Raw genomic sequence first — 24,901 nt, 5'->3', positions numbered from 1 at the left:
AGCGGTTGATAATCAAACCCAGACTAGAGTTTGGTTCTTCTGACTCCAAAATTAAGGCTTTTCCCCAATACATCCCATTCTTTCAATGAAAATGAAGAATTTCCAACTTATGATATTAACAAATTTGATGACTCCTTGAAACTATCTGTCCCAGCCCCCACATGTTCCAGGCGAGCAACTAGCTGCTTGGTTTATGTGACCCCCAGAAGTTGAATTTTAATCCAGGGCATTTGACTCCAAATTCAGCCATCCATCCATGACAAGAAGCCACCTTCTTGTGCAGCCCAGGAGTCCCTCAGATTCATCTGAGAACATCCAGTACCCACACTCTTCCCTGGAGCACAGGCTTTGCCAGTGAAGGGCGAGTGTGGCTGGAAGTCGCTGCCACACTCTCTCTTCTCAAAACACCAGAAAGCCTGAGAAGGAAATAATTTACAGGCTCTGGTCACACCCATTAGCCAGAAGCACCCATGGCTCAGTGATGTTCCCCCACCCAAGGGCTCAGTTCCTCTCCCAAGGTTCCAGGTAAACCCAAAGCTGCTGCCCCCGAGAGAAGGTTGGAGACCTGCTGGCCTTGACTTTCAAGGGATCTCCTGGGTTTCGGTCTGGGGTCTGCTGTTTGCACACTTTGGCCCCAGGCTGGCCTGGTTGGGCTGCAGGGCAGCTCTGTTGCTAATGGTCAGTGCGGTACATTTGGCTACCGTGCTCTGGAGCCCTTTCTTTTTGAGTTCAGAGGTCAAATTTGAGTAATAAAAATCTTCCAAGGACTTATCATTTGTTTTGAGGATGTTGCTGGCCAGCCGGAAGAGGAAAATTACCCCGTAGATGCCAATGATGGTGAGGATGTACCAGGCGGCACTCGTCCCATCTGGCACCTTCAGGGCCCTGGTGGAGTTGGTGACATTCCTCCCCTCCACGTGGTCACCCAGCAAGAGCCCCAGGAGAGTGCTGGCCTGGGTCTGGTTGAAGTCTTCATGGGGAGTCCACTTGATCACTGAGAAACAGAGAGATCCTGATGAGACCCAGCACCCTGGAACGAGGGCTGCCTGGGTGAGCCAAGGACAGCGCATGCAAAGGATACAGACAAACAGATCACAGGAAAAAAATGGACATTGGACGTAAAAAGAGCTTCTCACTGACACTCCTACAAGAAAAATGCAAATTAAAACTACCACTAGATAACATTTTGTTGCCTTGCCTATAGGGTTTGCAAAGTCATGATGTTTCAAAGTACATCGTGTGGATTTGTGCAGGGGGAATCAGGCCATTGTATAATTTCATGTCAGCCTGAAAATTCATGCAACTCACAGAGAGGGCACAATGACAACATCTATTGACGTTACAAATGCACTTACCTTTGACTCAGCTATTCTACGTCTAGGAATTTATTGTAAAGATGATAGAGCATGTTTGAAGCAATGTATGCTGGCGGTTAGTCATTGCAGCCTTGCTTGCGAAGACAAATGCTTGGGAACAGCTAGAACAGCAGCAACTGGGGGGTGGTTCAATACATTTTGGAACCTCCACGTGGTGGAGTACTTTGCAGCCATAAACGGCAATGAGACTTTTTAGTAAAAGAGGAAAGATTTATTTATTCTGAAGAGAAAGCAGAACGTGAGTTTTTTAAGTACTAAACGTTAAGAAGTTAAAAAATAAGCCTGCAGTGATATAGTCCATGACCACGTGTGAAAAGGGGGGAGTATATGTCACCCACTGTAGTTTATGTGTGTGGGACTATCTCTGGGAGAACACACCAGAACTGGGGCACTGTGTTACCTCTGGGGAAGAGAACGGGGAGAAGATGTACTTTCACTGCTTGCCCTTTTGTACGCTTCGTACCATATCTACTTATTTTCAGAAAGAAATTATTAATAATTTTAAAAGGAAAGAGTACAAGTTGATACTTTTCTGGTCTCCTTGGTGAAGTGCCCCTGGGTAAAGACACTGTGTGCCCTTGTCAGACCAGAAGATTAAGATCTCAATTGCTGTTTAGTTCAAAACGGTTTTCTCTGGTTGAGGGGCCAGTGAAGAAAATGAAACAATGAGAACCAGCGACGTCGTACGTGACCCTGCATCCCGCGGGCCTTTCTCGCTTGAGCTTTACTGGCTTGAACCCCCGTGTTTTGCTCTCTGTAACACACATGTATGCAGAGATATCATAGGATAAATCTCATAGCCTGCTGGGTGACAAAAGGTGCTCCGTAAAGGCTTACTATGTGATATTTGTCTGTTTGTTGCTAATTCATTTTGCTAATGTAAGTCTCAGAGAGGCTGGTAATTTTTATCATAGTTGCCAGAATGAGTGAATAATCTTATTACTTTTAGATAAAAGGAGAAACTATTTAAAAATAACTTTACAAACCATATGTGACAAAGCCCACAGTAAATGAACAGACTTAATTACATAAAATGAGTCGCTCATAAGAAGCAATACAATCTTAAATTTTACACCACTGCTAATGGAATGGTTTGATACCTTAACGTAAGGAAGGAGGGAAATCTCAAAATTATTCAAACAGACAAACAACCAAATAGCAAATCAACCCAACAAGAACATAATAAACCCTATATTAGGGGCAAGAGAATGTATTTAAACTCAGAATACATGTATAAACTCATAGAACTTTCTGGAAATAGTTATGAAATGATGTGATATGTTCAAATACATATAAAATATATGCAACTAAGAACTACAGAACATTAAATTATTTTAAATCTAGTCCATTTCCCACATGAAAGAAACTCACTATATTAATTATTACAATACATTGTATTTTACCATTCTTTTTTAAAAAGGTAAAAGTAAGTTAGGTTATACCTTAATGGATAAACATACCCTGTAGAAGAGAGAAACCTTTTTGTTGGTGCCAATTTGCACTTGTCATTTAATGATGTGAAATAGAAGTTATTCTAGAACTGCCCATCCTTGCATGGTAGCAAAATACTCACATTCCATGAGGTGGTCTTTTCCTCGACTCTTCAGGAAGCAAGTTTAAGCAGCTGCCATGGAAGGGGAAGATGGTGAAAGGAGAACTCCTCCTCCTTGCAAATGATCACCGTCCTGCGTCCTGCGGCAGTTGGGCTTCACTGAGCTCCCGAGCAGGGAGAATTTTAGGGCAGTATCAACAGAAACTTAGCAGAGAGTAAGTGAATGAATTGTCTCTCATTCAATTAATCAGAGGATCCAATTCGATCTGTCTTCTGTTGGTTCAGAATAAAAAGCACTTCCTGGCTTTGGCTTGTTAAGAAATTCTATCAAAAGAATTTTTTAAAAACACTCTGCTAGGGAATCTCCAGCCCTCCCAGGTCTCATCAGACCTGCGCTGGTAGGAAGCTCTCTCCGAGGCCGGATGGCTCCTGAATTTCCCTGTCCTGCACCTGCTGCAGGTGTGGAAGGTGGCCAGGCGTGGCAGAGGCCTGTTGTCATAGGGCCAGGAAACTCCATGGTCAGGAGTCACCAGCTTCCTCTTGGACAGTCTCCTGGATGAGGAAACCCAGACAGGAAGGGGACAGGCCCAGGGTGACACACCTGGGGACATTCAGCTCCCCTCAGGAGCCAGCAGGCCGTGGGCTCATGTGCCAGGCTGTGAGAAATGGCTCTTCCCTTTCCCATACCCAGTCACAGACCACGTTGGAGCTGAGGTAGATTTAACTGGAAAGCACTGGAATAAGAGTCTGGGGAAAGTTCTCTCAGGAACAGAGGAGGAATCACTGGAAGACTGGAAAGTTCTATAATGCAGCCATTGTCCCCAGCCCCACTCTTCCCACATCCTCACTCTGTGACCATCACCTGCCACATTTGTGAAGGTTGCTGGTTTTTAAGATGCAATTTCATTAAATTTCCATCATGGAGGACTGGTTACATAAACTATAAAATAAGCCCCAGGACGCACCAATTCCTCTCCTAGGGTTATGCCCAGGAGAAATGAAAATGCTAAGTCCACACAAAGCCTTGAACTCGAATGTTCACAGCAGCATTATTCATAGTAGCCAAAAACGGAAGCACCCCAGATGTCTATCAACTGATGAATGAAGAAATAAAATTAAGTTTATCCATGCAATGGAATATTATTCAACAACAAAAAGGAATAAAGTCCTGGCACCAGCTACTATATGGCTGAACCCTGAAAACATTGTACTAGATGAAAGAAGCCAGTCACTACGGATCATGTGGTGTGTGATTCCATTTACACGAAATGTCAAGAATAGGGAGCTCTATAAAGACAGAAAGCAGATTAGTGGTTGCCTAGGGATCGGGGATAGGGGGCTGATATAAGGCGCACAGTATTTCTTTGGGGATAACGAAATTATTCTACAGTTGGTTGTGATGCTGGTTGCATGCAGTGTGAATATACTAGTACACTATAAAAGCCATTGAATGGATACTTTAAATGAGTGAATTTTATGGTATATGAATTATATGTCAATAAAGCTATTGAAAATTATAATATACATATAAACAGAATACTACACAGCTGTGAAAAAGAATGAGGAAGCAATTTATGTAATGATGTGTAAAGATCTGTAAGGCATCCAGCCCGGGCAACAGAGAGAGACTCTGTCTCAAAAAAACAAACAACAACAACAACAACAACAACACCCCAAAAAATCCCCAGATCTGTAAGGCATACTGTTAAACGACAAGGCATAGAAATAGAGCATGCTGCCATCTATGAAAATGTATATATCTGATTTTCCTTGTATAGACATTCAAAAGCCAGCGGCAGAAGGCCCAAGAAAGCAAGAACGGGAGTTGCCTGGTGGGGAGAGAACTAGGTAGATGTAGGGTGGCGTGGGAGGGAGGGAGAATCCTCACTATGTATCTATATGCTTCAAATAATTTTAGCCGTGTGTGTATTACCTATTCAATAACAAACACACCCGTTAGTTAGATATTAAGTCTTTGTTGAAGTTTAATTCGGGTTCTTGCCATCTCTCACCATGGGATGGATATGGCATTCCTGCTCTGACACATGGACAGGGAATCACGACACTGCCTGTGTGAGGTACGAAGGACAGAGCACCTGGCTCTGGAGCTAAGGGCAGGTGGCAGTGACAAGGGCTGGCAGTCAGGGCTCTGGGCCAGCCGTGCCCTCGCCGTGCGACCCTGGGGAAGGCTCTTCTCCTCTGTGAGCCGCAGTTTCTTCGCCTAGAAGGTGAAGGTGGTGGAGGAGGAGCAGGATCCCATATCCTGGGTCCCCAGGAAGGCAGGAAGGAAGCCCAGGCTGCCATGGGGGGTGGGGGAGGGGGCGTCCCTGGGCGGGAGGTGGAGGGCACACCCACGCAGCCCATGTGCAAGAGTTAGAGGTCTGGGGAGTTGTCATTTGTGAAGTCAGGTTTTGGCATTCCGCTCAGGAGGACGTCGGCATGGGATGTGGGGAATGATAAGCTCCCAGTCATCAGGGGAGACAGATGATTGGTTGCCTTAGCTAAGCAACCAGTCTGCTCCACGGAGAGTCCTGGCTGGCCCACGCGAGGAAGTGGGCGCTGACATTAGGGAACAGGTCTGTGTCCCATGCTTCCCATGACAGCGGGTTTCCACCTCTCAGAAACCTGTGGGGCAGGGGTATTGTTCGCATTTAAAGAGGGAGACACTCAGGCTCAGGGAAGTGACTGGCCCAATGTCCTATTGCTCACAGGTGCCAGAGGTGGGTTGTCTGACACAAAGTCATTCTCCTTTGACACCCTGAATGTCACCTTCAAGCTGGACCCAGGATCCTGTGTTGTGAATTCTCCCGATCACTTGCTCTATAGGTTAATATTAAATTATAGACCGTCACTGCTCAGACACATCTGTGACCTTAATACTCCCCCATTGGGCAAAACTACCCTGCGATGTTAAAGGCAGGATAGTGGGGCTAAGTGAGAGGGACTCTGGGTACCAGTCGTGTTCTGTTTCTTGGGTCTGTTCATTTGGGTACTCGTGCTACAGGCACTTTTGCACACGTTATACTCAATAGAAATCCCTCCCTGTTATTTCTATGGGTAAACAGTTTAAGGTACATGTGGAAAAATACAAATGCTGTTTTTAAAAAGGATTCTGTATTTGGTTGTGGCTCTGGCCTTACAGTGGCATCCAATGAAGAGACCATGGTCAGCTCAGGGGCTGTGCCGCTCCCACCTTCCTGCACCCTGTGGATGACATGTGCCTGACGCCAGCTGCTTGCCATTCCCAGATGCTTACATAACAGTGAAATGGAACAGCCGGTGCCCCCACAAGGGCCAGGAATTTGCTTCTGACTCGTGTATGCCTCCTCAGCCCTCTGGTTCAGTCTAGACGAGTACTGCCCTAAATGCAACCAAGCAGAGCCACTCAGCCAGTAAATATTTGTCTGAGCTACATACAGCTCTGCGAGAAAGAACTCCAGTATCCTCTGGTACCTTTGACGTTAGTGACCCAACTCTGCCAGAGGGTCATGCCTTTTTTTGTCCCCTGAAGAGCTAGTCAGCTTAGAAGATGTCTAAATTGGGAGCAAAGGTGGCACTGATGCAGATTTGGCTCTCAAAAAAAAAAAAAAAATTTAAAAAGAAAAGAAACAGGTTCTTTTACATTTCAGGGTGTCAGAACTGGCACTTTAAAAAATGTCAACAAATAAATGTTCCTATCCACACTTGACATTCTTTCTAAGGAAAATTTTCTAGGGGAGGCAGACCTCACCAGCCAGTTCCAACGCCCTGCAGTGCAGAAGGACATTAAAAATGACAGTGAAGGACTCCTGTGGAGAGTAACCGAGACTTTTCCTTGTCCTGCTCCTCCAGAAAAGAGACTCCTGCACCACCCACCCCCAGCCAAGAGCACAGATTCCAGATGTTTCCCCCTCCACTGGAGGGATAACCTTGCAAAGAACATTTTTAAAGATGCTTTGCATATTTTAAAAATCTTTCATTTATATGTCACTGTCACTTTTCCTTTTAACTTCGTTTTTCTCTTCTCCAGCATTTGGGGACATTTAATGTTGCTCCTCGCCTCTAATGAGGTATGGAGGAAAGCTCACGGCCTTTAGAACTGGAAGACCCATGTGCCAGTCGGGACTTTATCATTTACTAATTGTGGGACTGTGGCCAAGTCCCTTCATCCCTCAGCTGTGAAAAAATGAATAACAAATTGTGATGACATTTGTGGAATGACTTCCTAAACCCAAGGGGGCAAGTATGGTCACAGCTCATTTCTCTCACTTAATCACTTGTGTCCTCAGCTGCTTGGATGTCAGCATATCCTATATTTATCTCCTTCTTAAAGCCTCCCGGTTGGCCAGGACTCCCAGGGGCTTTGTGCAGAGTGTGTCGGGTGGGCAGACTGGCGTCCTCAGCCAAGCAGAGAAGACTGGCCTCTGAGTGAACCTCTGCTGCTGTTGCTTTCAGCTGCCACATGGGGCCGCTGTTGAACACGGGCCTGGTGCAGTCGGCCAGGTGATGCTGAGGAAGGTCTTCGAAGACTTCAAGAATGTGCCCATGAGAGAAGGCACTAGCTCTGAACACTTGTCTGCTGCCAGTTCACACCACAGCACAAACAACACTGTTTGCTCCTTAGCTCTTTCCTTTTCCCTGGCTTCAGCCCTGGGGAGGTCTCCCCACTTTCCCAACTGCCGTTTTCCTGCCCAACTGCAAACCTGAGCTGGGAGTGGGTGGAGCCTCAACTTCAAATGGAATTCAGAATTTTGGTTATTACTTGAGACTTCACGTCTTAATTACTGAATTAAGACTATGTTTTCCAACATAACACATCTACAGGGGCAGGGAAAGAGCAAACCCCATTGTGTCCAGGGCCCACAGATTTAAAGAAATGGTGAGAACAGAAATAAAATTATGTTACATCCCATGAGTCTTGTTTGTAAGTGTGATGGTTGTTACAATGAGGATGCTCTGAGATGCACAGCCACATTCAAACAAGAGTTAGTAAAAAGGGAGTTGACTGGTTCAAGTAAGCAAGAAAAAGGAAGGGTGGGGCTGGCCTAAGGAGCTAGATGCAGGGAGGAAGGACCCTCAGGGCTCTCCATCTCCATTTCTGTCTTCCATCTCTGCCTCTCTTTGCAGGTTGGCCTAATTTCCTCCTGCTGCAGAGAAGCACAGAGGTGTGGCCCATGGTGCTCAGACTCACACCTCAGCAATTCCACCACCAGAGGGGAGTGGGATACTTTACTGCCTGCTCAGCCGGGACAATCCCAGGGCACGGCTCTGACTGGTGTGGCTAGGCCAAGGCTTGACTGTGGCACTGGGATGTTGACCAGGGATTGAGCCAGTCTGTGGCACATGCTCAGAAAAAGACAAAAGCTACCTGTGCTCCGTCACTCAGCTGCATCATGGAGCATGGATTGAAGAGAGATGAAACTGGAGGCAGAGAAACCAGTGAGGCAGCTGGGGGCATAATCCAGGCAGGAGACGATGGTGGTGGGAGCAAGTCTGGAGAACAGTAGATGGATCCAAGAGATTTTTAGAAAGTAGAATGTACAGAACTTAATTAGTTGGTGCAGTGGGTTGAATGCTATCCTCACAAAAGATGCATCCTCCTGGAAGCTCAGCATGTAACCGTATTTAGAATAAGGGCTCTTGCAGAAGTAAGTAAGGTAAGGATCTCCATATGAGATCATCCTGTATTAGAGTGGACCTTAATTCCAATGCCAAGTGTCCTTATAAGAGACAGAAAAAGAGAAGACACACAGAGACACAGGGAAGAAGGGCATGTGAAGACAGAGGCAGAGATTGGTGTGATGCAGCCACAAGCCAAGGAATGCCTGGAGCCACCAAAGGTTGGAAGGGGCAAGAAAGGCTCCTCTCCTAGGGGCTTCAGAAGGAGTATGGTCCTGTGAACACCTTGATTTTGGACTTCTGATATGTAGAATTATGAGAAAATAATTTTCTGTTGTTTTAAGCCACCAAGTTTGTAATAATCTGTTATAGCAGTCCCTGAAAACTAATACAGTTGAATATAAATATAAGTCCTTATATCTATCATTATCATGCATATTATATAGGACAGTCATTGTGGATAAAATTGGATTTATTATGGTTCATTCATTCAGATATTTATTCAAAAATATTTATTAAGTACCTACTATTTTCTAGTCAGACACCGCACTAGGTAAGTGCGGAGGATACAGATGAGAGCAAGATAGACAGATTACCTGCCCTCATGGAGCTTGTATCTAGTGGGAGGAGAAACAAAAACCAAGAAAGCAAACAATAAACAGTAATAAAAACCAGGCTTTGAACCATAAAGAAAATAAATCAGATGTTGAAACAGGGAATGAACAGGTGGGGAAGGTGAACTTTGTTTAGAAAGAATTATCAGATAAGGTGGTCAGGATAGTCAGGAAAATTAGTAATATTCTGATTTTATCTTCACTATATTAGATAGTCAATAGATATTACCTGAGAAATAGAGGATTAACTATATTATACATAGGTATGATTGAAAATACCCACTGGAACAAATGGCTAACAAGCATATGAAAAGATGCTCAGAATCATTAGTAATTAGAGAAACACAAACCACAATAAGATATCACTTCATACACACAAAAAAGGAAATTAACAACTGTTGGGGAGGAAGTGCGGAAATTGAAGCCCTTATACACTGCTGGTGGGAATGTAAAATGGTGCACCTGCTATGGAAAAGAATACAGTGGTTCTTCAAAAAGTTAATCATAGAATTACCATACTACCTGCCAATTCCACTCCTGGTATATACCCAAAAGAATTGAAATCAGCTGTTCAAATACTTGTGCAGCACTATTCACAACAGCCAAAGGGTGGACACAACCCAAATGTCCACCAATGGATGAATGGATAAATCAAACGTGGTATATACACACAATGGAATGTTACTCAGCCATAAAAAGGAGTGAGTGAGGTGCTGATACATACCAGAACATTCATGACCCTTGAAAACATTATGCTGTGTGAAATAAGGCCATGTATTATATGATTCCATTTTATAACAAGTGTTCAGAATAGGTAAATGTACAGAGACAGAAAGCAGATTAGTGGCTGCCAGGGATTAGGGGAAGAGGGAATGGAGAGTAACTGCTTAATTAGTATATGAAAGTGGTTGGAACCAGATATAGGTGGTGGTTGCACAACACTGTGAATGTACTAAATGCCACTGGATTGTTCACTTTTAAAAGGTTAATTTTATGTTATGTAAATTTCACCTCAATAAAAAATAATCACTTAAAGATATGAATTATAAACATTCCAAATTATCAGAAGGAGCACACATGGAAAGCAGAGAAAATAAAAACCAAATAAGAAAAAGAAAAAAAAAATTTAAAGCATTAAAATCAAAAAGCACAGTCTAAGATGAGATGATGAGCCATGACTAAATATATATGTTCTGCCCACATATTGTAAATGGCGGGGGGGAAACTATCACAAACAAAAGCCAAATATACTCTACATACAGGAGATGCAACAGGGCTTTATTTATTTGTTTTTATATTTTATTTTTAGCAAATACTTAATTAGTACTTGCTATGTGCCAATCATGTTCTAAGTCATTTTCCAATGATTAGCCAACTTAAATCACTTAGTTATATTGAGACAAAAGAATGGGCATAAAAACATAAAGTAAATACAGATATCAAAAAGCAGAAATCTCCATATTAATATCAATATTTTAAAAAACCATATCCAATAATCTCTATTAACAGTAATATCTCTGTAAGTATAATTTAAGAAAGTATTCCTTTTGCAAAAGGAAACAAAAGATAAAACACCCAAGAGTAGAGTAAATGTATAAGATTTATGCAAAGAAAATCTAAAAAACAGAGGGACAAAAAGGAAGATTTGACTAAATGCAAATATATTTCCTAATGTTGATAGAAAGACCCACTTGTATAAAGATGACAATTCTCCCTGAATTAATCCATAAATTTGGTATAATTGCAATGAAAACACAGAGGTTTTATTTGTTTTTTTTTGTTGTTGTTGTTCTTGCTGCTATTGGTTTGTTTTTCAGACTACACTGAATGCCAAATATTCTGAGTCCATATTCCATTTAATGACCTTATTCTTCTTTCTCCTTTCCAATGATATACTTTGTGCTTTTCAGGCCCACCTTTCTTTCTCTTAGTACCAATGAATAGAATTCCAGCTTTCAGGCTTGAAAGATCACAGCAAAATTGCAGCAAAATAAAAAGGAGAAAACATTTCCTCTTCCCCTGCAGCTGCAGAGAAGAGCAGATAGTATCCTGTGTCATTAACACCCATCCTTGCAGATGTCATTTCAACAGAGTAATAGGTAAATCACCTGGATCTCAGAGGTTGCTGCTATGCCCTGAGCAAAGTAACCCTACCTTCCCCGAAGGCTAAAATTTGGACTGGTTGGCCTTGGTAGAGATAATTAAATTGATACCTCTGTTTCCTCAAAGGTGTAAGCATTTATGAACTTTGTTTAGTTTCCCTCTTCTCTCACAGGGAGCATGGGATAAACAAATCTGTTAGATTTCTTATTTAAACAAAGAGTTTGAGAACCTTGCCTCATTCTAACGAATATAGACAAGTTGATGCGACAGTTTATATGGAAAATTGAACACACACAAATAGCCAAGAAAATTCCAGGGCAAAAGTAATGAAAGAAAATATCACTACAAGATGCTAAAAGATATTGTAAAACCACAAAAATTAAAAGTGCTTGATCCTGGCATTTAAACAGGCAGACAGGTCAATAGAATAAATAAAGTCAAGAAATAGACTCAAAACATTTAGGAAAACAGTATAAAAGAAAGGGGACATTTCAAATCAGTGGAAAAAAGATGAGTTATCTCAGAAATCAATGAGACAATTGGATAGATATCTAAGAAAGAGCAAAATTGGATCTTTAATACTCACACCAAAATAAATTCCAGATGGAGCTTGGTTACATATATATAACATACATATATACACACATATATTATATACTATGTACATATAATGTAACATATTATATTATAATACATACCATATATTATAATATGTATTATACATATGTATATACACTTAAATAAAACCATAAAAGAACTAGAACATAGGAGATTTATTTTTATAATCCCAGATTGTGACAATCTTTCTAAGGATGATACAAAAGTCAGAAATCATGAAAAGAAAGACTGATAAATCCAACTATATATGAAGTAAAAATTTCTTCATGGCAAAAAAAATACTATCAAAAAAATTCAAGAGATAAACGATAAACTGGAGGAAACAATTGCAACACATATGATAAACTATCAAATTTTTAATATTCAAAAGGTTTTATTTAACATGAAGAAATGGACCAGCAACTCAACAGAAAGATGGTCAAAAGTCATGAACAACTAGTTGCAAAAAACAAGTACACGTCTTTTAAACAGTTAAAAATGTGCTCATCCCCACTTATAATAATATAAATGCAAATTAAAATAATAAAAAGATTTTGTTTTACTACTAGCAAAGTAAAGATCATCTGTAAAATGGGTCTAGTCTTAGTTAATACATCCAAAGCAGTCAGAACAGTGTCTTACACAGTGACAGCTCATAGAAGTCAATTACTATTGTTATTATTAAGAATAATTGGCATTATTAAAATTTATAATGTACATACTTTCTGACCAGTCATTCATCTTCTAGGAATTTTGGGGACCTAGGTGTGGGTGTGTTTACAGGACATATGCACAGATCTATTAATAGTTATTGCCCCATTGTTTGTAACAGCAGAAGATTGGAAGCCACCTAAATGTCCATAAAGAGAGGATTGATTAAAGATAGTATGGAAATCCATGCGATAGGCTTCTATGTGGGCATTAGAAGAATGAGGCAGATGTCTATGTACCAATGAAGAATAATCCTCAATATATTGCTAAGTAGGGAAAAAAATAAACATGATGCAGATTGATGTGTGATGTATACCACTATTTGTAGTCCGATTTGCATCTTCTTAATAGGGACGTTCCCATGCATAAGAGACTCAAGAGACAGCAAAGTAAACTGCAAGTGCAGGTTGCCCTGGCTTTAACCAAAAAAGCCCCTTTGCAATTTAGTAATTCGGTCTCGCAGGGATTCGGAGACTGCCCTGAGGCTAACACCGCTAGACCACTCGGGGAACGCGCTCTGAAAGCCCGCCCAAGTCAGACTCCGGGACCAGCGGGATTCTTGCACCACGGGGCTTCGTGGATGCTCTGCCTCCCTGTGGCGAGAGGCTGCTATGACAACCAGGCCACCGCAGCGGAGCTGCCTCTGACGGATTCCGCGGAGGGCACCAAAGAGACAGCCTTGCTGATGGTGTGTTTTCCGGCCTAACAATGATTAGATATGTGGATTTTACCCATGCATATAAGAAAGCAATCGCATACAAAAGCAATAAAAAAAAATTAAGTGCATAATTCTGGACCTACTGATAGTTATTAATTAGCTTTTTTTTTTTTAATCTAAATTCTGGTATTTTATACTTGACAAAATTCCTGCAAAGAACTGTGGGGTATGTTCAGCCAGGGCCTGCCTCAGTCTGACTGAGCGAATTCCTATGGTGCATCTCGCTTGTGGCTCCTGTGTTGCATGCCCCAGAACGTGCATCCATAAGGCCATTTAGGGACAACGTGATCAAAAAATTCAGGATGATTCTAGAATGGAGCTCAGCATCATTTTTTTCTGTAAAGGTACAGATAATACATTTTTTTGGATTTGTGGTCCGTATGTTCACTAGCACAGGACTCAACTCTGCCTTTGTAGCATGAATGCAGACTTCAATGGTATGTAAATGAGTGTGTCTGTGTTCCAATAAAATTTTTTTACAAAACAGGTGGTAGACTACACACTTACTAGAATTGCCCAAATCCTGAACACTGACAACACCTAATGCTGGCGAGGATGTGGAGCATCAGGAACTCTCATTCACTGCTGGTGGGAATGCAAAATGGTGCAGCCACTTTGGAAGACAGGTTGGCAATTTCTTACAAAACTAAACACACTCTTACCATACGATCCAGCAATTGTCCTCCTAGTTATTTACCCAAAGGAATTGAAAACTTGTGCCCACACAAAAACTTGCACATGGATGTTTATAGCAATTTTTATTCATAATTGCAAAACTTGCAAGTAACCAAGATGTCCTTCAAGGGGTGAATAGACAAATAAACTGTGGCACATTCAGACAATGGATTATTACTCAGTGCTGAAAAGAAATGAGCTATCAAGCCATGAAAAGACATGGCGGAAACTTAAATGCATATTCATAAGCTGAGGAGGCCCATCTGAAAAGGCTACACATTGTTTGATTGTAACTATTTGACATTCTGGAAAAGGCAAAACTATGGAAACAGTAAAACCGTCAGTGGATTGGGGGGAGGATGAATAGGCAAAGCATAGAGGATTTTTAGGGCAATGAAATACTCTGTGTGATACTATAATGGTGGACACCTGTCACTGTACAGCAAGTCCTCAGATAACGTCATTTTGTTGTAACATTGATGAGAAAAAAAGATTCTTAGCCGGGGCTGCTGTCTTCGTGGACTTTGCATGTTCTCCCCATGTCTCTGTGGATTTTCTTCCAGTGCTCCGATTTCCTCCCACACTCCAAGCAAGAGTACATGTTAGGTGAATCAGAGTGACTATATGGTCCCAATAGTACAAAAACAAACGAACGAGAAACCAGGTGGCAGGCTGAATGTGGCCTACAGGCCAGAGTTTGCCAAACCCTGGTCTAGCATATTTATTTTTGTCTCAGAAATCCAGTGACACTGTAGCTTGTTGGCAGTGTGACATTTCCAGTCTCTGCCATGGAGAGTTGAGGGCAGCTCAGCAGTGTGACAGGCAAAGTCAGTGGCTATCGGTTGCTCGGTTGGTGTCCAGACGTCTTGTGACGTGAGTACACGTGTAACCTCTATGAGCTATGGGGCGAGCAAGGGGGGTGGGGAGGGGGTGACACACTGAACGCCTCTGTGCTGTACTGTAGAAGGTCCCACAGTCTTTGATTCAAGGAAGCTGCTCAAAAAATGCAGTCATTCAATGTTCCTACCCTCATCTGGCTGGATCAAAACACAAAATTTTCACCCCGGCTTCAACTTCTCCCAAAGATCCCATGAACATGAGCACAAAGCAAATGCATCTCCTGCCTCATTTCCTCAATGACTCCATGTGGCCCCCTCCTTCCCTTTGCTCTATGTGGTGATGGCTTTTGCTACAAACTAAATGTCTGTGTCCTGCAAGATTCAAATGCTGAAATCCTAACCTCCAAGGTGATGGTGGGGCCTTTGGGAGGTGATCGGGCCATGAGGGTGGAGTTCTCACTAATGGGATTGTGCCCTGACAAAAGGACCCCAGAGAGCTAGCTCACCCCCTTCTGTCACGTGAGGGCACAGAGAGAAGATGGCCAATCATAAACCGGGAAGCAGGCCCTTGCCAGACCTCAAATCTGCTGGCCCCTTCATCCTGGACTTCCCAGCTCCAGAATTGTGAGAAATAAACATCTGCTGTTGATAAGCTGCCTTGTCTATGGACGTTTGTTATAGCAGCTGGAACGGACTAGACACCTTTCTTTCCCTCCTTTCCTGTTTCTCTTTTAACGCAGGGCCAGCCCCTGAGTGCGTGCCCTCAGTTTCTCCATGAGTTCATAAATTCCTGACTGGGAGGGGTTCAGTCCTGCTAGTTCTTAGGGATCGTTTAATGGCTAAAATTTTGAAGTTTGTCTTTCCTTTCATCTCCTCTCCTCTCCTTCCCTTTTTTCCAAAAGCATCAGAAACACATCCTTGAAGGTAAAACAGGTAGAAAGCTTTAATCCCGTGTGCGCGCAGCAGATAGCCTTACAAGGCACCTCTCACGTCTAAGGAATAGCGCACATAGCTTGTTTATGCTCAGCCCTAAATACACGAATCTGCCTCCTGTTCCCTGCCTTAGGCAGCCTATGTGAGGATTTAGAGGGCAATGGGCTACAAAGCAGTGACCCAGTGACAAGACCCCACCTTTTCCTTTCGCTCCCTGCAGCCAGCAGCTCTGTGTTTTCTCCATGTTCCCTTCTGCGTTCTTCAGTTCTTTAACATCTGTTTAACCAATTCTTCATGCTCATTTCTCTGTTAAAATAAAGATCGGCATTTCTATTTCCCTGATTCGACGCTGACTGATCAACTCCAAAATAAGTGATAAGGACATTTGTGTCAGGGAGGAGAAAATGCAATGAAAACCTCACTTGAGAAAAGTCACGATTGGGTTTCTAGGAGCAACTTTCATTTGGTAAGAACTGGTGATCCTGGCCATGTATTAAGTGCTTCTTATGTGCCAGGCACTGTTCCAAACCACTGGCCTATAATCACTGTAGGTATAGGAGGGATGTAGTGTCACCCTCCCTCCAAATTCATGTCACCCAGAACCTCAGAATGTGGCCTTATTTGGAAATAGGGTCATTGTGGATATAATTAAGGTAAGGATTCAGAAGAGATGGTCCTGGATTCAGGCTGGCCCTAAGTCCACTGGTACGTGTCTCAGACAGAAAAGGACGCCCAGACGTACAGGAGCGGAGGCCACGTGAAGGTGGGGGCAGACGAGGGAGTGACGTGGCTGCAGCCAGGCAATGTCACCGGCCCCAGAAGCTGCAAGAGGCAGGAAGGATTCTCCCCGTGAACACGGCCCTGCCAGCACTGTGGCTTTGGAATTCTGTCCTCTAGAACTGTGACAGAATAATTTTCTACTGTTTCAAGCCACCAGTTTTGTGGTAGTTTGTTATGGCAGCCCCAGGAAACAAATATAATCACTCACTTAATTCTCCTAGAAAAGCTGTGTTTAAAAAGCAATCTGCGGCCGGGCGCGGTGGCTCACGCCTGTAATCCTAGCACTCTGGGAGGCCGAGGCGGACGGATCGCTCAAGGTCAGGAGTTCGAGACCAGCCTGAGCAAGAACGAGACCCCGTCTCTACTAAAAATAGAAAGAAATTATCTGGCCAACTAAAATATATATAGAAAAAATTAGCCGGGCATAGTGGCGCATGCCTGTAGTCCCAGCTACTCGGGAGGCTGAGGCAGTAGGATCGCTTAAGCCCAGGAGTTTGAGGTTGCTGTGAGCTAGGCTGATGCCACGGCACTCACTCTAGCCCGGGCAACAAAGTGAGACTCTGTCTCAAAAAAAAAAAATAAATAAATAAAAAGCAATCTGCAAGCCGGGGTTCTTTCTGTGCGTCTCCCAGATTTCCCCAAAGGGTGTGCGCTCTCCTCTCCTCACCTCGAGCCGCCTTCCTTGGCGCCGGGGCAGCCTCTCCATCCTCAGGAGGTGGACCTGGCCCCGCTCACCTCCTCGCTTAGAAACTGCCCAGGAGGAGCCATTTCCGGGGACCGTCTGGTGTGAGAGGGGAGAAGCTCCATGGGGGGAGAGGAGGGGTTGGGCAGGCCGGGGCCGGGGGCTGATGACGGGGACCCAGCCCTCCACTCTGCGGGAGCCTGAGGTGGGCAGCAGTTTCTCTCATTCCTCCTTTTGGTGACAATATCCGAACTGGGACCCTTGAAAACTTACCAATACCCAAACTTGCCGAGGCCCTGAAGAAAAGCAGCTGAGATGTTAAATCCCATCCAGGACAGAGCTTCCGCTGCTGCCTTGCTCTCTCTCCCGCCAGGATGTGCGAGGCTGTCAGAGGCCTGGGACTGCACCACTGGGCCACCCATGGTGCCCTTTGTACCCCACACCTGGGGTGGCCCCAGTGGTGAGACAGTCCAGTCTGGTGGCTGGGGTTCAGGGCATCATCTATACTCAGAGGCAGGTGTGGAAGGAGCAAAGGAAATGAGGGTCAGAGCCGCCTGCAGAGCCCTACAGCCAGTGTCCCTCGAGCCACTTGCAGAAGGGCACTCCTTCCACGGGGCAGCCACAGCCCACTCCAGGGCCCAGGGCTCAGCTACAGAAGGGGGCTGGATTTCATGCCCCGATCACCCCCAAGGCCCAGTGCCGGACTCGGCGCACACCCTGCCCAGCTGTCCCCAGCAGTGGTGCAAAGCCTAACGTTACGGCCAAGTACCATGTGCTGCCTTGACATCTGGTGAAACTGGGAGGGCCTCCAGTGGCCGAACTGCCAGCTCCTCTCCCTGCTCTGCTCCACGGACAAGCTCCCCCAGCCAAGCAACCCTTCCCATCATGGGGACCAGGTGGGCCCCTGCTTATTCCTGAGTAGTGGGCTCCAGTTCACTGCCAGTCTGTGGAATTATCCAAACATCCTCTCACGGAAACCAGGAGCCACCCTGCCCCCATGTTACAACAAAGCCAGCTGCCCACAGCCCCTGCTTGTTCTCTCTGCTCCTGTGTGTGACCCCCACCCCTGGGCTGTGTGTACACGTGACTAATAAGCTGCCATGATCTCCATGTCCAGCACCATGTGCCATGTGACTGACCATCCCCGTGACCACAGGGTGGGGATCCCTCCCTCACCAACTGGGCAAACAGAAGGTGATATGAAAGCCTCAGAGGCCCACCACGTTATCTAGGTGTAGAATCCCTTCTCCACGCGTAGCATGAGTGGTCGGTCACAGGCATGAAACCGAAGGGGACTTAGGTCTGGGTGAGAGATTATTTTCCAAGGGCTGGGAAGGATGATAAAGAGTTATTCCTGGGCCAGGGGAGGAGGACGAGCAGGTTCCAGCACATGGGAAGGGAGAAGGGGTCCTAGCAACTTCCCAAGAATGCTGAGTTGTGACTCCAGGGCCCTGTTCAGAGGAGGGGCCTCACCATGTACTTCTAGGAGAATAGTTCTCTCCTTGGCACTCCTCCCATTTCATGGTAGTGCCCATGGCGGGTCCTGTATCCCTGAACTTGACCGCTGAATAGAAGTCTAGCCTCCTGGGGGTGTCCACAGACACTCTGAGCACCTCCCCCAGGCCTGCAAGCACCCACCTGGCTGCCGGGTCCCCAGAGTTCCCCGTGCACCGAGAAACAGCCTCAAAATGACCACCAGGGGGCAGCCGCACCCAGAGTTCTTTCCCCTGCACCTGCAGACCGACAAATGCCAGTATTGTTAGAAATATCTCTGTGATACTTGACTACTGCTTTACTGACCTCAGGTAGTCAGACAGACCAGTGCACTCAAGGAGCTCTAAATCGCCTGACTCTTTTTTGTATTTAGATTTGTGTTATGTGTCCAATGACTCTGCTTACTTAAGGAATTTACCAATCCTCATCAATCCATTCCTAGCTTTGTGTACATTTCTTTTGTCTTCAAGCCCTGGCAGACTTTACTTATCTCCCCTGCCTCATTCAGTATTTGTGTCTCCCTCGTGCCTGCGGAGAAGTCGTCTACAGATGTGGATTTAAGGTAGGGCGCATTCTCAGGAGAGCTGTGTGCATTACCCTGCACTCACGCAGCCTCGCCTGGAGATGCAAAGATCCTGGAATCCGTAACAGTTTTCTCAGCTGCCAGCTGATTTTAGCTCTTGCAGGGCTGCTACTGGATTCCAATAGTGTCCTGAGGGGAGCCAAAGGTCAGAGGTCAGTGCAAAGGCAGTATTTCGAATCATGGTCTCATCATTTGTAACTTGGCTTCTTTTTGACTCACTCTGCTTTTTAATTTATTTTTTAATGGCCTAGTTCATAGGCTGGGCTATTTTATGTCTCTCTAGATAGACATCTGGGCATACAGTTTAAATGATTTTCGGGTCATTTCAAGTCAAGAATAAAATTGTCTGGTATTATTAAATGATATAATAAAAAATATTATGGACTTGAGTCAGTGTTTATGGAAAAATAAAATCAGCAAAATCAGAGTCACCACCTGCCCCCATAGTGCTCACTAAGTGTTTGCTCTTGGGGCTAATGACAATGACCTTTCAAAGACAGCCTGTCATGCCTTTCCTACCCCTGTCCCCCCCAGCCCTTGGTGTGAGGAGACAGCCGGAGGAGGGTAAGAGCTGAGACTCGGGAAGCAGAGTGTCTCCTGGTTTTCTCCTTCAAGCAGCAACAACCTTGGGTGTGTCCCTGACCCTCCCTGAGCCTCAGTTTCCCCTTTTGGTGTCTAGTTAACCTCCACAGAACTCTTCAATGCCACCATCCAGGGAACTGCACGTCACAGGTCTACGTTGGAGAAGTTGAAAGCCACTTGCCCAGCCAGGCCAGGGGGCTCTGGGAGAGGAGAGGTGGGAATGAAACTCTGTGTTGGCTACTTTATTCCAGTTCCCATCAGCTCTCGGTCCTGTGGGAGGGTCGGAGGCCTGATCCGCTCATAGGGTAGATCCCCCTTTCTAGGGCAGACTCTCAATAACTGGACTCCAGAGATGCAGAGTGAAATCAGAGTTGTAACGTCCTATCCTATAGTGGCAGAGAGAGAGGGGCCTGGGCTTGCATGGGAGGGTCAGATGAATGGGATGTTCTCACGCAGCAGGTGAGCAAAGCCTGATGCAGCTTCCAACACGGGGCTGGGACCTCAGGGTCCCTTGGCCCAGGACCTCACTTGGAGAAGTGCCAGTTTCTGTCGCCTTGGCAGGGCAGGGTCCCCTCTCTGACTCGGTTTATGCTTCCTCTCAGGTGTGGCCTGGGGCTGGCGAGAGCTATTATTTCTCTTTAAAGCAGAGATCGTTCATCGGTGGTCTTTGGGCAAGACCCAGCTCAAGGCCAGGTTCTGTTTGACTCATACAATTTTTAAAAATTAAATTAGCTGTCAACGTGTAAATGTGAGGCGCTTGCACAGCTTCTCTTACAATATCCAGAAGTCCATGATGACGACCCACATTCCTGCTGGCTGCAAATGCCAGGAGTTGGCAGCAGTCCCCCCTTTACAAAGGGTGGGGAGGGCTCTACAGTCCGCCCCTTCTCCATCCGGGGCTTGGCCGGCTCACTTTCTATCTGCAGGCATCAGAGGGCCGCGTGTCTCCGTGCTGACATGCTGCGTTGATGGCAGAGTTTAATTATCCCCATGCACTCTTCTTCTCCTCATTCCCAAGCCCCTGGGGCTGCCTCATCAGAGCCCCCCTAGGAACTGATATCCATCTTCTAGAAATATCATAGTGATATCAAGAGAACACACACCACAGATCGTGATAAACAGCTTTAATTTTTTTTAAAAAATCTTATTAATATCACAAAAGCATTGCTGTCCTATCAAAAGAATGCCTAAAATACTGCATGCAAAGTAATAATTGAGATTTCTATTTTTAAAGAGCTTAGAACAGTCCTTAGCACATAGCAAGCACTCGACGTATCTGAAAGCAAATTTTAAAATATGATCACAAGCATCTGAAAATTTACGGTTCAATTCTTCCCTCCTTGCCCTTTAAAACCAAACGGAAGGGGAGGGAGGAAGAGATTAGAGGTCTGCAGTGCGGAGAAGGGCCCTTCAAGGACAGGGAGGATTAAAGCCCCTGGGATCTCCCTCTGCCTTAAAAGGCACAGGAATCTCAGTGGGGGAAAGTGAAGTGGTGATAAAAAGCCGGCCTGTGTGCCTGGAATATCAAAGTCAGCGGGTGCAGCAGCCGGGATCACATTGCGGGTCACGTGTGCTCTGGGTCCCTCTCCAAACCTGCCTTCCCTTCCGTCTGCGGAATGTGCGTGTGTCTGAAGCAGGTGTGTCTCACAGGGGTGGTGAGATGCCAGCAGCCACTAGTGGCTTCCAGGGGCCCAGGAACCCCCAAGACAGTAGGGGAAATGCTGCATTTCTGTGCATTATTCAGGCTCGGGGGCGGGGGGTGGGGGTGGGGATCATAGCTTTCATTGGATTTTCAAAGGACTCTGTGGCCCAAAGAACCACTCACCTCGACGACTGTAGTCATTCAGAGGCTGCTCCCTGCCAGTGTCTGCCCCAGAGATGCCTCCAAGCACTCGCAGAGGAATCCCTGTTCCTTACGTGAAATGAGCACTGGAACCAGACCAAGCCACGTTTGTGCATTTGAAGATGGCTAAGGATGCTTGTGGGCTGCTTTTAATTTGTATTACATGCAGGTTTTAGCCAATTATATTTAACTTAAATATTCCACAGTCTTCAGGAATGCCCAGGTGGCTGAACTTTCGGGATGTCATCCTGCAGAGGGCCCTGACGCTGCAGACCACGGCGGAGAAGAAAGGTGACACCCAGGGTGCTGGTTCTCTGTGACCCTCCCGGGGCAGGTCACACTAACAGGGGCCAGGTCTTCTCCAGGTGCCACGCTGGCAGGCAGAGCCGCTGTCTCTCTCTGGGTGAGTGAGAGGGGCTGAGTTGGCTAGCGCTGCCTTAACAACGTGTGCCGGACCGAGGGGCTCGAAACAGAGATCTCATCGTCTCGCAGCTCTGGAGGCCAGAGGTCTTAAATTAAGCAGGACCATGCTTCCCCTGCAGCCGCCAGGGCAGGAGCCCCCCGGCCTCTGCCCAGCTTCTGGTGGCCACCGGTCCTTGGCATGCTTCAGCTTGTGGCTGCACCACTCCCGTCCCTGCCTCTGTCACCACGTTGCATGCTCTCTGTGCGTCTGTGTCCAGACTTCCCTTTTCTAACAAGGACCTGAGTGATATTGGATTAGGCGCCACTGCAATGACCTCATCTTAACTTGAACATCTGCAAAGACCCTATTTCCAAATAGGCCACATTCTCAGGTACTGGGTGTTAGGACTTCAGCATGTTTTTTGTGTGTGTGTAGGGGGGCATAATTCCACCCATAGAACAGGCCCATTGCCTCAAAGGCCCTGTCACACAGTGCCAGGTGTCCCCACTGCCACACCCACTTTTTTCCCTGGGCTCCTGGGGGTGGGGGCACCTCTCCCTCCTCCTGTGGTAACTGAGCACCTTCCCCTGGGTATACCTGCCGAAGGGGCGTCTTTCCTCCTCCGTCTCAGCCCTGTAGGAAGCAAGTTCCTTCTAGACTGAGAGGTGTGGGTGGGCAGTGTGTGTGTGCATGTGTGTCTGTATGTGTATGTGTGTGTATCTGTCTATATGTGTATCTGTGTGTGTGTCCGTGCGCTTGGGGGAAAATGCCTGAAGGCTGAGTGTAAGGGGGGAAGGGAAGAAGGAAGGCAGAAAGAGGATAGAGCCACAGCAGTGAACACACAAGTGACAGGGGGAAGTGGTGTGGACTTGTGACAAATAGGGCCATGTCACACCTTTGGGTTCAGTCCTCTGAGGCAGGTATATTAGTACAGATATTGATTCTACTTTAATAGCAATCAAAATAACAGTGGCTTAAAGAACAGCAGAGGGAGTTCCTCTTTCCTATAAGTCTGACCTAGCAGGTGGTCCAGGAGAGTAGGGAGACCCTGCTCCACAATGTTGCCCAGGCCCAGACCCTTGCTGTTCTGCCATCTGTGAGTCTGCTGTTCTTCCCTGGGGCCAAAGCTGCTCACCACCTCATCCACGTCCCAGCATTGGGAAGGGAGACAAGGGAAGTGGGGGGCACATCCTTTCCTTTTTAAGGATTACTTGAAAATTGCAGTCATCACTTCCGTGCCTACTGGCCAGGACTCAGTCACATGACCTTGCTAGCTGCAAGGGAGTCTGGCAAATGCAGCTCTATTTATTAGAGGATACAAGCTCAGGGATTCTGCTAAATTTAGCAAGGCAGGGACAGATGGTGGGGAATAACTGACAGTCTATTATAGAAGGAATGTGATTTTAGAAAAATAGTGTCATGAATCCACCTCTCTCCCCTTACAAAGGCAAAAGCAAACCAATGGTAACCATACAATAAAGAATAGGAGCAGCATGTGATTAGAAAAATCAGGTTGTCAGGGGGGACTTGTCCAGTTGTGGGGTTCATGGTGAAGGCTGCACCTCTGGAAGGTGTGTGTTGGGTTGCTCTACAGCCAGCTGGTTTTCAAAGACATAACATGCTCTGTAGCTCTCCAGCACCCGGGCCCGGACGTACGCCTTGTCCTTCTCCTGCCAGACGTCTGACTCGATGTACACGTTGAATGGGTCATGCGAATGCTCCAGTTTCTTCGAGCGGATGTAACTGAGCATGATGCCCAGAGTGAAGAAGCCGAAGAAGCCAAGCACCATGAGGATGTAGAGCGCTGCCAGCTCACTGTCACTGTCTCGGGGAGACCTGCGGGCCAGGCCAGACACGTTCCTGCCCTGCTGAACCGTCTCCTGCCACAGCTTGGTCAGGAAGGGCGTCACGGCTGTGGCATTGGACAAGATCATCCTGGGCTTCAAGGTTCCCCTGCTGGATGGCAAACTTCCAGCCAAACTTCTTAAAAGAAAAATGCAACCAAAAATCAAAAAGTACACCTTGGCTAAAACCCACACACACATGCACACACACACATACATAGGTTTTTTTTAAAAAAATCTGGCCGGGCGCGGTGGCTCACGCCTGTAATCCTAGCACTCTGGGAGGCCGAGGTGGGTGGATCGCTCAAGGTCAGGAGTTCGAGACCAGCCTGAGCAAGACCGAGACCCCATCTCTACTAAAAATAGAAAGAAATTATCTGGCCAACTAAAATATATATAGAAAAAATTAGCCGGGCATGGTGGCGCATGCCTGTAGTCCCAGCTACTCGGGAGGCTGAGGCAGTAGGATTGCTTAAGCCCAGGAGTTTGAGGTTGCTGTGAGCTAGGCTGACGCCACGGCACTCACTCTAGCCAGGGCAACAAAGCGACACTCTGTCTCAAAAAAAAAAAATAAATAAAAAAAAAAATAAATCTCAGGTGAGGGAGAGAGCTGACACACTCCTCAGTCCATGGCATGTGCCACCTTGGGTCTGCAACGCCCTCTCTTGATGGGATCAATTGATACATTGATTCTCTTGGGCTGCTCTGTGTGAGCACTTCCTTGCTTCCTGCGCCGTGTGGAACCCATGGCGAACACCCACTTCTTTTCTCTGTCCACTGCCGCAGCGATGGACACTGCTCTGGCCACTAACTCCATAAACAAAGGAGAGACAAACATCCTCATTCTTTGCCCCCTGTGGACCCGAAAGAATCCCATGTTTCATATACTCGTTCCTGATGCTCACATGATCAGTCAGATGAGGTGCTCTCGGGTGACCTTGGAGGTGCTGTACAAGGGCTGGTCTATTTCACCA

The 24,901-nt window shown here is 45.9% G+C and overlaps 2 protein-coding genes across 2 annotated transcripts; both read right to left on the bottom strand.

The window, feature by feature from the left end:
* Nucleotides 1–581: 581 nt before the first annotated feature.
* Nucleotides 582–6,170, bottom strand: SMIM34 (small integral membrane protein 34). The gene is made up of 4 exons (XM_069471938.1): nucleotides 6,069–6,170; nucleotides 5,025–5,149; nucleotides 3,383–3,480; nucleotides 582–994 (listed from the first exon to the last, which is right to left on the bottom strand). Exons 1-4 carry the CDS (start codon nucleotides 6,168–6,170, stop codon nucleotides 582–584), a joined length of 738 nt encoding a protein of 245 aa, XP_069328039.1.
* Nucleotides 6,171–23,627: 17,457 nt separating this feature from the next.
* KCNE1 (potassium voltage-gated channel subfamily E regulatory subunit 1) lies at nucleotides 23,628–24,017 on the bottom strand. The gene has a single exon (XM_069472316.1). It carries the CDS (start codon nucleotides 24,015–24,017, stop codon nucleotides 23,628–23,630), a length of 390 nt encoding a protein of 129 aa, XP_069328417.1.
* Between the last annotated feature and the right edge of the window lie 884 nt (nucleotides 24,018–24,901).

The sequence above is a fragment of the Eulemur rufifrons genome, chromosome 7 (genome assembly GCF_041146395.1).
Source record: "Eulemur rufifrons isolate Redbay chromosome 7, OSU_ERuf_1, whole genome shotgun sequence".
Classification (NCBI taxonomy): Eukaryota; Metazoa; Chordata; class Mammalia; order Primates; family Lemuridae; genus Eulemur; species Eulemur rufifrons.
Note: the sequence above shows the minus strand (reverse complement) of the source record. Positions and strands in the feature narration are given on the sequence as shown.

Coding starts and splice junctions, on each gene's coding strand:
- SMIM34 (XM_069471938.1), bottom strand. CDS start 6,170: ATGGCAAGCAGCTGGCGTCAGGCACATGTCATCCACAGGGTGCAGGAA. Junction 5,150..6,068: donor TCTCTTCATTGGATGCCACT/GTAAGGCCAGAG, acceptor TTCACCTTCTAG/GCGAAGAAACTGCGGCTCAC. Junction 3,481..5,024: donor GCCCTTAGCTCCAGAGCCAG/GTGCTCTGTCCT, acceptor TTCCTCATCCAG/GAGACTGTCCAAGAGGAAGC.
- KCNE1 (XM_069472316.1), bottom strand. CDS start 24,017: ATGATCTTGTCCAATGCCACAGCCGTGACGCCCTTCCTGACCAAGCTG.